Below are 16,558 nucleotides of genomic sequence, written 5' to 3'. Positions count from 1 at the left end.
GTGTAGGCTACTTCTACATCAGAGGAAGACATTGTAGGCCTACCTACTACTGTATTTACCTGACCAGGGTACCTGCGGGGTCTTAAAAGCATTGAAAAAATCTTAAATTTGATAATCTCAAATTAAGGCCTTAAAAGCCCTGAATTTGGTATACAAAGTCTTGGATTTCATTACAAAGGTCTTATATATGTTTTGCCTTTCCTAGGATTAAGTTAATACCATAACAAAATTAACTGTTACTAATGTAGGCTAATTTAAAAACTGACCGGAACCCGTCTCTGGACGCACCAGAGGACCGAAAACAAAGTAAACACGCCTCTCTGACTGGTAAACCAGGGCTCTCAAGTGTCAGGGCGGATAGTTGGTCACCTCCCGCTGTCAGTGGTGAACACCCGGATTTCTCCGTCGTTCCAGCGCTGCTACAAGGTTTAACTTTTCTCCTGGGGCAGCCATCTAGCTGTCAGCTGCTTCCAGTCAGTCCTCCGTGCCTCGTGCACCCCACTGCCATGGTATGGACCATCTTCTCCCTGAGCCTGACAGTCTTCCATCTCTGTGTTTGGCTAATGGCTAGCTCCAGGCTAACACTTTCGGCGACTGGCATGAAGCTCAAGTACTCTATCCCACAGCTGCTAACTCTCAACAACCGCTCCATTCCAACGTGCATTTCAGCCATCAAAAGAACTCTGACTTCAGCGCCGACCGCGTTACATCCACAGAAGTTCCCGTCGAAAGTTTGTTTACCATCAGCCTGGCTTGCCTGCTTCAAACATTCCATCCATCTGGAACACTGTCGCACGCCTGCCGCGTCATCAGAGCACTATCGCTCTCGGTGCTAGCAACACGGGAAACATCGCGAGATCTCTGCACGCTCAACTGACCAGCATGGGAAACAAGAGATCTCGCCACACCAAGCAAGCCAGAAAACGTATAGTGGATTGCAGTGTACTACGGCCTCTACAGAGATTCACCACAGCATCAACACTCAAAATAGAACTTTTCAATACACAATCCCTCACAAATAAAGCATCCTTCATACAAGACCACATCATGGACAAGGAATTAGACTTCATGTGCCTAACAGAAACATGGCACCAGCCAGGGGTTTACTCAGCGCTTAATGAAGTCTGTCCCCCCGGTTACAGCTATCTGGAGGGAGCCCGCAGCACTGGTCGTGGTGGCAGCCTAGCTGTCATCCACCGACAGAACTTGGAACTGTCCCCCCTCCCCCTGCCTACACTGTCCTCATTGATCTGGGTGTGTCTGACCACAAGGCCATCTCAATGGAGTTGTCACTCCTTTCCCCACACACCAAAGACAAGCGTCAAATCTGCTATAGGGATCTGAAAAAGATCAACCCGGACACCTTGACCATAGACCTCCAACATCTCTCCTCTGCTGATTTTTCTTCAGTCACTGAGTCGGTTGACTTCTACAACCAATCTCTGAGCAGTCTCTCTTAGATCTCTATGCCCCTGTCAAAACTAGAACTGTCAGCTTCTTACGCACAGCCCCCTGGTACACCAACAAACTCTGGCAAATGAAAACAGCTGGGTGTGTCCTTGAGCGGCGCCTCATGGCCTCAGGACTCACTGTTCATAGGCAGGCTTACCGAGAACATCAGAAGTCCTATTCAAGGTCCTTGAGAGATGCATGTTCACAGTTCTATTCCAACATTATCAACAACAGCCCTGGCAACTCCAAGCAACTTTTTTCTACCATACATGACATCCTCAAACCGCAAACTCACTCTCATTCAGAAGCCACAGAAGAAAGGTGCAGCAATTTCATTACTTTCTTCAGAAAAAAAGTAGACACCATCCACTCCCTGCTATCCAGTTTCTCCACACTGCCTGTCCCGACTGCGGACCCACAGCCTGGGATTTCCCAACCTCTAAGCTGTTTTTTTGTCATCTCACAGCAAGAGGTTGAGGACATCACCAAAAAGATGAAACCATCCACCTGTGCTCTGGACCCTTTTCCTACAGCCCTGGTAAAATCCAACCTCCATGCCATAAGTCCCCTCATCACAAAGGTCATTAACCACTCCCTCCAGGCTGGCCATGTTCCATCAACACTGAAAACCGCTGTCATCAGGCCATTTCTCAAAAAACCAACCCTAGACCCAGAAGTCTTTGCCAACTACAGGCCCATTTCCAACCATCCATTCCTTTCCAAGGTGCTGGAAAAAGTAGTTGCCGCACAGCTTCAGGACCATCTAAAACAAAACAACCTGTTCGAGAAATTTCAATCTGGTTTCCGCCCTGGCCACAGCACAGAAACAGCCCTGGTCAGGGTCACAAATGACCTGCGGATGACTGCAGACGCTGGCTCTCCATCTCTTCTTATCCTCCTGGACTTGACTGCAGCATTCGACACTGTGGACCATAACATCCTCCTCCACCGACTAATTTCCACCATCGGTGTTTCTGACTCTGTCCATGAGTGGTTCTCATCCTACCTCACCGGGAGAACTGAGCATGTCGCCTTGGGAGACGCTAAATCCCTGACACACAACGTCACGTGTGGTGTCCCTCAAGGCTCAGTGCTCGGCCCCACCCTGTTTATTCTTTACATGCTCCCCCTTGGCCATGTCATCAGCCGGCATGGAATTTCATTCCACTGCTATGCTGATGATACTCAACTCTACCTCAAGACAAACCCAACCCCCTCTGCTGCCCTGCCATCATCCACTCTGACCATCTGCCTGGAGGAGATAAAGGCGTGGATGAAGCAAAACTTTCTGCAGCTAAACAGCTCCAAGACTGAAGCCATTCTAGTCGGTACCCCACACCAGGTTCGATCATCTGACATTACCAGCATCACCTTCTCCGGCCAAACTATTCCACTTTCAACATCAGCCACTAACCTGGGTGTTAAAATGGACTCTCATCTGACCTTTGAGGCTCACATCAAACATCTCTGCAAGACCTCCTTCTTTCACCTCAGGAACATCGCCAAACTCCGACAAAGCTCTGTACAATGGGAGATCGGGCTTTCTGCTCAGCTGCTCCCAGTCTGTGGAATGCGCTCCCTGACCACCTGAGGACCCCACAGACTGTTGTCGACCGGTGTGGCAGTTCGCTGAGGCATCGCGTCGCTCGCTGTGGCCGAGCCAACCCCTTTTTATTGCCTTCCCCTCAGCAAACCCCCGGCCCTACTAGTGCCCTCTTTTGCCGTACGGACGAACGCCAGTTGCCCGTCAGCGGGGCGGATGTTTTGACCTATACTAAAAAGGAGTTGCTTTTGACGCTTCCCTGATTAATTTTAGTTTATAGAGACACACACGCCCTCCGTCTAAGGAGAAGCCCTCGCCCGGATCAGGGAACCCGAAGGCGAGACAAGAGGTTAGATACACACTACACCAGACGTCCCTAAAAACACGGGCTCTTATCCCCCTGTATATGACAAGCACTGCCCGAGGGGATCTTTAAAACCAATGATTTTTCTTTAGTACTTACGGTCTGTTAGCCACCCTCCCAGGGTCACCGGAGGTCCCTTCCTTCTCAAGGACGCCCGCCTTGCCCTTCTTGGTCGCCCGACTGAGAGAGGGGGATGCTCAGAGGCTCTGACCAGGCCGTGCGGATAGGGAAATGCACTCCCACTAGGAGATAACAGGAGGTCTGCATGTCCAAGTCGATCCCCGCCGGGAGGCTACTCTCCACGGGCGGTTAAAGAGGAGTCACTAACCCCGTAAGGGGAAACCCCACCAGCGGTGATGCGATCCCAGAGAAAATAAAGAACTGGCAAAGATTGGCTCCCCTAGTCTAAAATCAGACTCAGGTGATTTTTATTATTTTGTGACAAAAGCAGAAATTAAAAGCAAGTGGTCCTTTACAACATAAAACTAAAACTAAGAATAAAGATAAAGCCTCTGCTCTAACAGAGGTATTTAAAGCCGCTTCTCTTTTCCTCCTGGCCCTGTCTCTCCCACACTCATAAACGAGCAGGTAATCTCCTTCGATGTCGAAGAGGGTAAATAAATCTTCCCCACAACGCAGCGAAAATAGCGTCTGGGTAAAAACTAAGAGAGAAGAGCACTTTGTTTTCTGTATAACAGAGGTATTCGAAGCCGCTTCTCAGAGATAGTCTTTTTTCTTTTTTTTCCTCCCTTACACTCAGCGAGTGCAAGGGAACCCCTCTCCGGCTGGGAGAGTGATAATGAATCTTTCCCAAAACACAGAAAGTGCAAGGGTAGATGGAGAAGGCTTCATGGTATCCCGATGCCACGTAAAGCACTCGGTAAAAGAGCCCGAAGGAAGCCCAAAAGGGACCCAAAAGGGTAAAAGGGGCCAAAAGGCACCCAAAAGAGGGGCTCACCCGAAAGGGGCCGCTACTCGGCAAAAACATATTTATACACAAAAAAACATTTTACTCCTCCCAAAATTATCAAAAGGGACGTACTATATGTACTTCCATATCCTTGGTAATATCCAAGGTAATGTAGGAAACACTTCACAAATTACGTTACAGTAATGAACTTCATGAACTCTACAGCTCGTGTGCTGTGTATGGCCACACGTGTGCCTTCAAGACGCACACACACACAGCTGTATGCACCGGTCAAGGCCACAGCTCCTGCCTGTGCTCTTATCTGTCTAGGTGCTTTCCTACACTCTTCACTGTTTCTCAAAGAAAACTCTTTCTGTCATAAAATGCAAAAACAGATCTGTATGTAAGCAAAAGACAGATTAATATATGAGCAAAATATGTTATTTTGCTACACGGCACCTCCGATAAATATTTATATTATTTAATGAAAGTTTAATCGATTTTCTTACCGTTTTTTCCAGCCGAAAGCTAACGAGTTAGCCATCACGGGCGTGTCTTTGGTGTCTTTGTAGCCTTTACAGAAGGTTTTCTATCCAGCCTGGAACTTGTGCCTCTTTTCGGAGTTGTTCAGCAATAAATCCAAACAATTACATCCAAGATTTATCCACTTGATGTCCATAATTTATCTTGTTTTCTGTCATTTTTTCTGCTAGCTTTTAGCTGATTTCAACTGCTAATAGCTAAGAAGCTAGGCATCACGGGGATTTCTTTGGTGTCTTTGTAGCCTTTACAGAAGGTTTTATATCCAGCCTGGAACTCGTGCGTCTTTTCGGAGTTGTTCAGCAATAAATCCAAACGCTTACATCCAAGATTTATCCACTTGATGTCCATAATTTATCACGTTTTCGGTCATTTCCTCTGCTAGGTCTGTGCTACAGGGGGCTGCCGTCTAGCATAAATCTCCCATGATGCTTTGCAAGTGTGTTTACGTTTTTCAGGTCCGTCACACAAAGTGGAAAGGTGAGTTCACTGACCGCAGGAAATCCGAAAACCGACCGAGAACAAACAGTAAAGTGAAAAAGAGAGATAATGGCGTCACTGTTTAGATATTTGGGATACATTTGGGCCTTTTTTTGAAGAAATGTAAATAGTTTGTCATTTATATGAGTTATAACGTTCATTATGTTTATTTTTGCACTGGATGACTCCAAATATATAGGAGAACTGTTTTAGACAACACAAATTCTTGTGTACCATTTCTCTGTGTGTGATATCAATACATTTGACATTATTATTTTGATTATTGGCAAAAGCGTCTGGACTTTTTTTGAAACAATCTATATATTTTGTCAACTTTATAAGTTATAATGTTTATTTCTTCACAGTTTGACACCCAAGACATATGGGAACTGATTTAGACAGGAGATTGGCTTAGCTTTTATTGTTCTGTGTGTGATATCAATAAATATCTGTGAGATTCATTTTCCGTTTTATTTATTTATTTGTTTTTCAAACCCACCTTTTTAGGAGAGCTTTTGAGTGAACTTGTGCCCTTTTCCTTTTATTTACTTCTTTTTTTTTTCATGCTCTCCATGTGTTTTTATAATTTTTAGCACTATCATGTAGCACTTTTTAGAGATTTGCGTAAATATAAAGTGCATTACAAATTATTATATATGTATTATTATTATTCACACATTGAGCGTGACAGTCACTCATTTTGGTCTTTTGTCACACAATCCCGCCACACATTGTATTTCTCACGCAGAAAAACTATTTATAATATATTTAATATGCCGCAGCGCCCATAATATTTCTGGCGCGCCACTCTCACTATGGAACTGACAGGAATCAAGCTTGTCTCCCCTGGAGTTCTTAATCTGGGTAAGATTTAACGCAACAACCAATGAGAAAAAAGCATAGAGCAGCGTACAGACACTTCCCTAAACGTTCGCTCATTCAGAGACCAGAGACCCAAACGGGGCTCTGTGTCTGTCAGACGGTCTGATATTTACCGTATCAGGAGAGCAGTCACGTAATGCACAGCAGACTATAGATTATTTTATGGTTTTTTTTAGGTACTCTTTTTTTTTTCTCAAAATATCATGACTCCTTCAAATCTCAGAGAACACAGATATATTTTGAATGTGCAGAAAGTTTTGAACATGAGCAGAAATCTTGCTCAAAACACATCTGAAATATTACAGTCCAGAGGTGTATTAAGTCATTAAAATGAATGAATTTATCATTGAGGTGAATAATTGTCATATGCACATTTAAGGAGGTTACTTCCTCAACAAAAGATGTCACTCTTGCCTGTCCTTAAAACTTAAGAGCCCCCACGCTGAACTGAGCTGTGTGTTTTCAGTGCTACACTGCTGCAGGTGTTCATGCACGACTGTTGGTGGTGATTTCCAGAGGTGGAAGACTTACTCAGATCATTTATTGCAGTAAAAGTAGAAAAAACAGTGTTGTAGAGTTACAAATTACTGTATTCAACATTGTCCTTAAGTAATAGTACAAAAGAATTATCAAAATATACTGTACTTAAAGTACCAAAAGTAAAAGCTTATTATTATTATTATTATTATTATTATTATTATTATTATTATTATGCTTATTATGCAGTGTAATATATCTTATTTTATTGGATTATATTATAATCCAATAAATTGTAATAAATGGCTGATACTTTAAATACAATGTGTTATTTAATTCAAGTAGTCTACTTGTACATAATTATTTTCTAGGGTTTAAAATGTATACAGATTTGACATTTTCCCCTCATACTTCTGTCGGAATGGGTACGAAGTTGGCATTGAATTTCATTTGAAATGGTCTTAAAATTGGCCTTGAATTTAAGTTGGAGGATCTTGGGGGTAACCAGCTGACAGAGAACGCTGCAGATTCAGAATGTAATCACAAAATATCACAATGAAAATGTGGAGTAATCAGACATTAGCCTCATGGACTCAGGCAGTGTCCTACCCATTCGGCCCGTTATGAGTGCTAATCAGCACATATCTGCATTCATCAACCACCAGAACCGGACCGTGTGTGTGTGCGCGAGGAGAGAGAGAGAGAGAGAGAGAGAGAGAGAGAGAGAGAGAGAGAGAGAGAGATGTGTCGTATGATCGTTAATGAATTTAACACTTCAGCAGAGGTGTTCATTTCCATACAGGTTTTGACTAATGTGTCTTCCCGGTTCAGCTCTGAGATTTTCATACAATACAATACAATACAATACAATGGTAGGAAAAGAGTCCCCCCCGCTGTTGTAAAGCGTTCTGCATGTGGCGTCTGCGTGCGATGTGCAGGTTACCTTCCCCCCAAACACAGACACACATATATACAGGTACGTCTCGCTGCCACTTGTTGTCTGTAGCTGGTTGTGTTTTGCATGTGTGGGATTCTGAAACATCCTTAAATTCGGGAATTGTCCTTTGTTTAATCAAAGTCAAAGACAGTCCAAAGTAGTGCAACTTTGGACATTTTTTTGGATCTGAGGTGTATGTTCAAAAACCCCAATGGAAAAACAAGGTAGAAATGGAGTGACCCTGCCCGGAGGAAGCCCGGGCCCCCCGTCTGGTGCCAGCTCGTCGGCGAGCGCCTGGTGGCCGGGTTTGCCACGGAGCCCGGCCGGGAACAGCCCGAACAAGCTAAGTGGCTCCCATCTCTCCAGCCCATGGGCCCACCACCTGTGGGAGGAACCGCTGGGGGGTGGTCGCTGCCACATGGGTGGCAGTGAAGGTCAGGGGCCTCGGCGCACAGACCCGGCCGGCAGCAGACTGGCTCTGGGGACGTGGAACGTCACCTCTGTGTGGGGAAGGGCGGGAGCTGAATGCGGGAGGTGGAGCGCTACCGGTTAGATCTGGTGGGGCTTAACTCTACGCACAGTCTCGGTTCTGGAACTGTACTCCTGGATAGGGTTGGACTCTTTTCTTCTCGGGAGTTGCTCAGGGTGTGCGGCGCCGGGCGGGTGTGGGGATACTAACAAGCCCCGGCTGAGCCGCCCTTCGTTGAGGTTTACCCCGGTGGACGAGAGTTCGCCTCCTACCCTGCGGGGTTGTGGGGGAAAACTCTGACTGTTGTTTGTGCATATGCACCAAACAGGAGTTCGGAGTATTCGGCCTTCTTGGAGACCTTTGAGTGGAGTCCTGCATGGGGCCAGTGGGGACTCCAATTGTTCTGCTGGGGACTTCAACGCACACGTGGGCAATGATAGAGACACCTGGAGGGTGTGATTGGGAGGAACGGCCTCCCTGATCTAAACCAGAGTGGTTGTTTGTTGTTGGACTTCTGTGCTAGTCATGGATTGTCTATAACGAACACTATGTTGCGAACATAGGGATGCTCACAAGTGTACCTGGTACCAGAGCACCCTAGGCCGAAGGTCAATGATCGATTTTATAATCGTTTCATCTGATCTGAGGCCGTATGTTTGGACACTCGGGTGAAGAGAGGGGCAGAGCTGTCAACCGATCACCATCTGGTGGTGAGTTGGGTCAGGGCGGCGGGGGGAAGACTCTGGACAGACCTGGTAAGCCCAAACGTGTAGTGCGGGTAAATTGGGAACGTCTGGAGGAGGCCCCTGTCCAACGGACTCTTATCGCACCTCGGCGAAGCGCTTCGGTGCATCCTTTTGGAGGCTGGGGGCATTGAATCAGAGTGGACAATGTTCAAAGTTTCCATTGCTGAAGCTGCGGCGAGGAGCTGTGGTCTTAGGGTCTTAGGTGCCTCAAGGGCAACCGAACGAACACCGTGGTGGACACCGGTGGTCAGGGAAGCTGTCCGACTGAAGAAGGAGTCTTTCTGGGATATGTTATCCCGGAGGACTCGGAGGCATTTGCAGGGTACCGACGGGCCGAAGGGCTGCAGCCTCTGCCGTGAAAGAGGCAAAGCAGCGGGTGTGGGAGAAGTTTGGAGAAGACATGGAGAAGGACTTCGGTCGGCACCAAAGTGCTTCTGGAAAACTGTTCGCCACCTCAGGAGGAGGGAAGGGAACCATCCAAGCTGTGTACAGTAAGGATGGGACACTGTTGACCCCAACTGAGGAGGTAATAGGCGGCCCGTGGAAGGAGCATTTTGAGGAACTCCTGAATCCGACTAATACGCCCTCTATGTTAGAGGCAGAGCTGGAGGATGACGGGGGGATTGCGCGCGATTTCCGGGCGGAAGTCACTGATGTAGTCAAACAACTCCACAGTGGCAAAGCCCCGGGGGATTGATGAGATCCCGTCCAGAAATGCTCAAGGCTCTGGGTGTGGAGGGGCTGTCCTGGTTGACACGTCTCTTCAACATTGCGTGGAAGTCTGGAACAGTGCCAAAGGAGTGGCAGACTGGGGTGGTGGTTCCCCTTTTAAAAAGGGGACCAGAGGTGTGTGCCAATTACAGGGGTATCACACTTCTCAGCCTCCCTGGTAAAGTCTACTCCAAGGTGCTGGAAAGGAGGGTTCGGCCGATAGTCGAACCTCAGGTTGAGGAGGAACAATGCAGATTCCGTCCTGGAATAGGGTGAAAGAAAAACGACCAGCTCTTCACTCTCGCAAGGATCCTGGAGGGGGCCTGGGAGTATGCCCAACCGGTCTACATGTGTTTTGTGGATTTGGAGAAGGCGTATGACCGGGTCCCCCGGGGAGTACCTCGTGGTGGGAGGTGCTGCGGGAGTATGGGGTGAGGGGGTCTCTACTCAGGGCCATCCAATCTCTGTACGACCAAAGTGAGAGCTGTGTCCGGGTTCTCGAGTAAGTCGGACTCGTTCAGGTGAGGGTTGGCCTCCCGCGGGCTGCGCTTTGTCACCAATCCTGTTTGTAATATTTATGGACAGGATATCGAGGCGTAGTCGGGGTGGGGAGGGGTTGCAGGTTTCGGTGGGCTGGGGATCTCACCGCTGCTTTTTGCAGATGATGTGGTCCTGATGGCATCATCGGCCTGCGAGCCACGCACTCACTGGATCGGTTCGCAGCCGAAAGTGTGAAGCGGTTGGGATGAGGATCAGCACCTCTAAATCGGAGGCCATGGTTCTCCAGCAGGAAACCGATGGAATGCCTTCTCCAGGTAGGGAATGAGTCCTTACCCCAAGTGAAGGAGTTCAAGTACCTTGGGGTTTTGTTCGCAAGTGAGGGGACAATGGAGCGGGAGATTGGTCGGAGAATCGGCAGCGGGGCTGCGGTATTACATTCCATCTATCGCCCCGTTGTGACCAAAAGAGCGCAGCCAGAAGGCAAAGCTCTCGATCTACCGGTCAGTTTTCGTTCCTACCCTCACCTATGGTCATGAAGGCTGGGTCATGACCGAAAGAACGAGATCCAGGGTGCAAGCGGCGAAATGGGTTTCCTCAGGAGGGTGGCTGGCGTCTCCCTTAGAGAATAGGGTGAGAAGCTCAGTCATCCGTGAGGAGGCTCGGAGTAGAGCCGCTGCTCCTTGCGTCGAAGGAGGAGCCAGTTGAGGTGGTTCGGGCATCTGGTGAGGATGCCCCTGGGCGCCTCCCCTAGGGAGGTGTTCCAGGCACGATCCAGCTGGGAGGAGGCCTCGGGGAAGACCCAGGACTAGGTGGAGGGATTATATCTCCAACCTGGCCTGGGAACGCCTCGGGATCCCCCAGTCGGAGCTGGTTAATGTTGCTCGGGAAAGGGAAGTTTGGGGTCCCCTGCTGGAGCTGCTCCCCCCGCGACCCGACACCGGATAAGCGGACGAAGATGGATGGATGGATGGATGGATGGAGGTGTATGTCACATTTTAGCTGCCAAAGCTCTGCTGCTCTCTGTCTCTGGTCCTCAGTGTGAGAGGGGGAGTGGCCAGCGGCTAGAGCAGCAAAAGCCAACGTGTGCTTCTTTTACCAATATATATTTAACGATATCTTTTGCATTTCTAATCCAAACAATGTCAAACTTACTCGTGCCCGTTGCAAGACACCTGTCAAGTTTGAAATCCATCGGACTAACGGTTTGAGACATATGCGCATAACAGACAATCAGACAGACAGACGGACAGACACACACACACACACACACACACACACATAGACAGAAAGATGTTCCTGCAATTTATAGATCGATGATTGTCTTTTTATGGAAGCAAAATAGAGACAAAAATATTTGAATTTTAACAGCCAATGAAAACAAAAATTATTGATTTATTTTACTTTGAAAAAACATTTATCTGAATGTATTTGTTCATGTATTCTTCTCTGAAATTAAAATGTGAAGTTTCTTGATTTGAACATTTCTAAAAGCTGAATTTTAATATTTGTTTCAATGGTCAGAAATTTAGATTAAAAAACAAAAGTTTCAGATTTAAACAAAAAAAGTAAACTCAAGTTGTTAAAATTCCCCACAGTATCACTCGGGCAACCCGGGAACAGGAGAGGCAATCACACCGACTTCTGGCCAATCAGAGCACACTCTGTCGGTCATGTAATCCAAGAAAGTGGCTCGAAAAATACCCCAGCTAAGGCATTAAGTTCCGGTGTCATCTCCACGCTCGTTCCTTTCTCATCTTCTTGCTATGCAGGTTGTCTGCCATCTGTGGTAGCATTAGCATTAGCTTTAGCGGCTTCAAACGCAAGAAGTCCCGGTCTGGCGGACGCTCCAGGCCCCGTTTGCCAACTTCTACAGTCGGTAAGATTGATTCAAGATTGTGTCAAGGGAACCAGGGCGTCTAATATCCACTCTAGGTGTGGCTTGGGCAGTCTTCATTGTTGGAGACGTGTAGGCGGAACCTCCGTACTGTTCCAGTGGAGCCCGGGGAACTTATCGGCTTAGCTGCTCTACAGGTGCTCCAGCAGACTGGCTAGGCTAATTAGACCAGGCAGTAGTTCACTGATCTTTGCAGAAACATACCCCTTCCTAGCAGGCCCAGGGGGTCCACATCTGCCCCCCGGTGCTGCTTCCAGTCATCAGCTTACCTAGTGGCTAACGTGGGCCTCGGCGCCCATATGACAGACCGGTTTGCCACCATTCTGAACCGGCTTGCTTGTCCTCATGGATCCCAAGTTTCACAGACACAGGAAGCTCAAGGTGTCACAGCAGTGCCTTCTAACCCCTGTGGAGGGGGAAATCATATCTGTCACAACAAATGCCTGCCTCTCAGGATGGGGTGCAGTGTGCCAGAACAGGACAGCTCAGGGCCAGTGGTCTGCTCAGGACACGCTGGAGCACATCAATGTGCTGGAGCTACGAGTTGTACACCTGGCGCTCAGGCCTTTCCTGCCATACCTGAGGGGGAAGCACATGCTTGTAAGGCCGCACCACACCTCAACAGTCTTTCACATAAACCACCAGAGGGGCACCAAATCCGCACAATTGATTCGGGGGTCCCAGGCTCTTCTGGCATGGGCAGCCCCCCACCTGACCAGCCTACGTGCAAAGTTTTTACAGGGAGAGCGCAACCAGGTTGCAGACTTCATCTGTCCTCACAAGCCTCTCCACCTGGGCAGTGGCTGCTTCATACGAGGTGATACGCAGAATCTGAGGTCTCTTCGGCAGGGAGAGGTGGATCTTTTTGCCTCGGAGATGTCGACTAGGGTGACCAGACGTCCCGAAAAATTCGGGACAGTCCCGAAATCCACGCAGTTGTCCCGAATCCCGAATCCTGCCCTAATTGTCCCAAAAATTAGAGCAAAGTCTCAAAAGCACACTCTTGAGTATTTATTTTTTATTTTTTTTTGACTCTCGAGTAGTCTGATAGAACATTAAAAACTGTTCATGGTGATTGAGTCGTCCTGCAGCCAGCTCCCGTCGGCTGCTCATTGGCTGCAAGTTGCAACACAAATTTTCATTCATTCATTTTTGAAATGGAGGCTCAGGCTGGTGTCCCAGGACTCGATCAAGATCAACACGTAGCTAAAAAGCAAAAACGTCTCTGCAGGTACCGGGAGGACTGGGTAGGGAAATACCCCTGGATTACTGCAGTTTTACGCGATGCAAACAAAGCTTTTTGCAATGTATGTAGGAAGGAGTTTGGTGTTTCACACGGGGGGGAGTCCAACGTCAGGCTGCATGCTAGCAGCAAACTACATATAGCCACGTATAGCCACGCTTTCCAAAAAAACAATTCTTCATCTTGTTTAACACACAACTTTAATCAAACCTAGATTTTTTTAATGGTAAATGTTTTTTTGTTTTTTTTTAATCTTGAGTAGTTATAGTCTGATAGAACATTAAAAACACCAATTCCAAAAAAAACACCAACGCACCCCTCCCCCCCCACACACACACTTTCCACTGTTTCCTCTGATCTTGCTAACACTTCACAGAGTGCTTCATCAGGGCCACAGGCTTCTTCTGGTGGCCCCCTTCTGGCAAGCCAGGAATTGGTTATTCCTGCTTCACAGACTCTGCTACAAGATGCCCTGGCACCTTTCTGGCAGGAAGGACCTCTTGTCTCAGCTGGGGGGGTCGGATTTGGCATCCCCACCCCTGCCGCCTTCAGCTATGGGTTTTGCCGCTGGAGGGCCCGACCTGCTGTTGACCAATTGCTAAGAGCCTGTCAGGAACACTATCCTTAATGCCAGAGCACCGTCTACATGTCTGCAGTACGAGAACAGGTGGAAGCTTTTTTCTTAGTGGTGTACAGCTCTGGAAGAAGACCCAGTAGACCCAAAATAAAACCAATGCAGAAGCTTGTGGGATAAAACCGAGCGATCAGAGGAGCAAAAAACTGACTGGTGGTCAGTAAGGATGAAATAGTACTATTAATGACAAATATAAGTATGGTTACTCATGTGGACAAAAATCAGAAGTGCCTGTACTCAGTACGGCTGAGTACTGGAACATTTCAGACACAGTGTGTACAGTTAACAAACACAAAATACTATCGAGCTGCATGAAAGTTCTTTATTGTCAGTTATCAAAATGTTTTCAAGTAAAATCACAATTAGAGTCTGTACATACAAAAATACATATTTGGGTTCATAAATAGAAACATGATAAATAAATAAATAAATAAAATAATAAATAAATGGTAAGAGAATCAGCATCCATGTTGGGGGGGGGGAGACCGTGGTGTCAATCCTTCTGCTGTTCCACCATGAAGTTCACCAGCAGGTTCAGCTGGTGCAGGTGCTGGTCAGTCACCTTCCGGATCATCTCCCAGGATGCACTGCTGCCTCCCTGAAAACACATTACAGTTTAACATTTCATGGAGCTGACTCTGTGATCCAAAGAGACGTCCAATAAGTGATTCAACATGAAGCTACTAACTCAGAACAGAGAAGTTCATCAGCTTCAAATAAGACTAACTACCAAGAGACACATGCTACTACCTCCAGTCAGCACTGCAGTACTTGTTCTCACAGTGCTACTACTAACTCCAGTCAGTAGTGCAGTACTTGTTCTCACAGTGCTATTACTAACTCCAGTCAGTACTGCAGTAGGCCTACTTGTTGTCACAGTGCTACTACCTCCAGTCAGTAGTTGTTGTCACAGTGCTACTACCTCCAGTCAGGAGTTGTTCTCACAGTGCTACTACCTCCAGTCAGTACTTGTTGTCACAGTGCTACTACCTCGAGTCAGTACTTCCAGTACTTGTTCTCACCGTGTGGAGCAGAGTCTCCAGTCTCCGGTAGTATTTCCTCAGTCGGCTGTCTGCTCTCCTCTCCGTTGAAAGCTGCAGACACAAACCCAGCTCCCATTACTTTCTGACATTAGGTTGGAGAGTCTGAAAGTCTCTGATAGTATCAGTGTAGTTAGAAGAAGGTGTCTCTACTCACACAGCTGCTGATCCCTTCTCTCTGTCTCTCCAGCGTCATCATGAAGTGGTCCGTCCTGTCTGTATCCCAGGCAACGGAGGAGAGGTCGTTATGGAGATAGAGACCTTCAATCAGCTCCAGACTGTCTCTGATGAAAACCAGCTGGGACTCCACCTGGAGACAGACAGAGAGACAGGTCAGAGAGACAGGCAGAGAGACAGACAGGTCAGACAAAGAGAAAGACAGGCAGAGAGACAGACAGGCAGACAGACAGGTAAGAGAGACAGGCAGAGAGACGGACGGGTAGAGAGACGGTACAGACAGACAGAAAGACAGGCAGAGAGACAGATAGGCACAGAGACAGACGGAGAGATGGACAGGCAGGCAGACAGGCAGACAGACAGACAAACTGGTCAGACAGACAGGCAGAGAGACAGACAGACAGACAGAGACAGAGACAGACAGAGAGACAGGTAGTTACCGGGTTGTTTTTTATATGGCTGTAGAACTTGTAGGGAAAGGAAGGTTGGCTGTTATTAGAAAACTCAGTGCCCTGAAAGAGAAAGACAACATGTCACTTCACGCTCCGCATCTTCACACTTTATTTATTCATTCAGACCTTCTACAGACCATCTACAGACCATCTACTGACCATCTACTGACCATCTACTGACCATCTACAGAACTTCTACAGAACTTCTACAGAACTTCTACAGACCATCTACAGACCATCTACAGACCATCTACTGACCATCTACAGAACATCTACAAAACTTCTACAGAACTTCTACAGACCATCTACAGACCATCTACAGACCATCTACAGACCATCTATTGACAATCTACAGAACATCTACAGAACTTCTACAGACCATCTACTGACCATCTACAGAACTTCTACAGACTATCTACAGACCATCTACAGAGCATCTAAGGACCATCTACAGAACATCTACAGAACATCTACAGACCATCTACAGAACTTCTACAGACCATCTACTGACTATCTACAGACCATCTACAGAACATCTATTGACCATCTACTGACCATCTACAGAACTTCTACAGACCATCTACAGACCATCTACAGAACATCTACTGACCATCTACAGACCATCTACTGACCATCTACAGACCATCTACAGAACATCTATTGACCATCTACTGACCATCTACAGAACTTCTACAGAGCATCTAAGGACCATCTACAGAACATCTACAGAACATCTACATCAGGGGTTCCCAAACTGTTTTAAATCATGTACCCCCTTTGAATTGTGTTTTTAAGCCAAGTACCTCTAGCCTGGGAAAACCCTGACCAACTTCCAGCTAATTTAAGATATGCTTGGCATTTCCGTCTGGCCAAGAGCCCGTTCAAGCCCATTTCCAATTTTTTGAGGCACCAACCACAACCGTTGAGGCGGGCTTTACACGATGACGATAGCGCAGTGATGGCGAGCAGCTTTTTGTTTACATTCAACATGGCGGTCACCGAAGCGCAGCAACTGGTTGATGCCGCTGTCGCTGCTACGTCACCCAGATCGTTGGTCTGATTGGTTGAAGGACTATCCAATTGCGCCCAGAGGCTTTTGAGCGGCG

General features: G+C 47.3%; 1 protein-coding gene across 1 annotated transcript in view; it reads right to left on the bottom strand.

The window, feature by feature from the left end:
* Positions 1-14,257: 14,257 nt before the first annotated feature.
* The window catches only part of LOC120575400 (interferon a3-like), a 3,343-nt gene continuing 1,042 nt past the window's right edge, over positions 14,258-16,558 (bottom strand). The window contains exons 2-5 of the mRNA XM_039826193.1: positions 15,441-15,512; positions 14,981-15,133; positions 14,806-14,877; positions 14,258-14,381 (exon numbers count right to left, since the gene is read on the bottom strand). Coding sequence (XP_039682127.1) covers positions 14,277-14,381; positions 14,806-14,877; positions 14,981-15,133; positions 15,441-15,512 — 402 coding nt within the window. The 3' untranslated portion in view covers positions 14,258-14,276. The remainder of the gene's footprint in view (positions 14,382-14,805; positions 14,878-14,980; positions 15,134-15,440; positions 15,513-16,558) is intronic.

The sequence above is a fragment of the Perca fluviatilis genome, chromosome 15 (assembly GCF_010015445.1).
Source record: "Perca fluviatilis chromosome 15, GENO_Pfluv_1.0, whole genome shotgun sequence".
Taxonomy (NCBI): Eukaryota; Metazoa; Chordata; class Actinopteri; order Perciformes; family Percidae; genus Perca; species Perca fluviatilis.
Note: the sequence above shows the minus strand (reverse complement) of the source record. Positions and strands in the feature narration are given on the sequence as shown.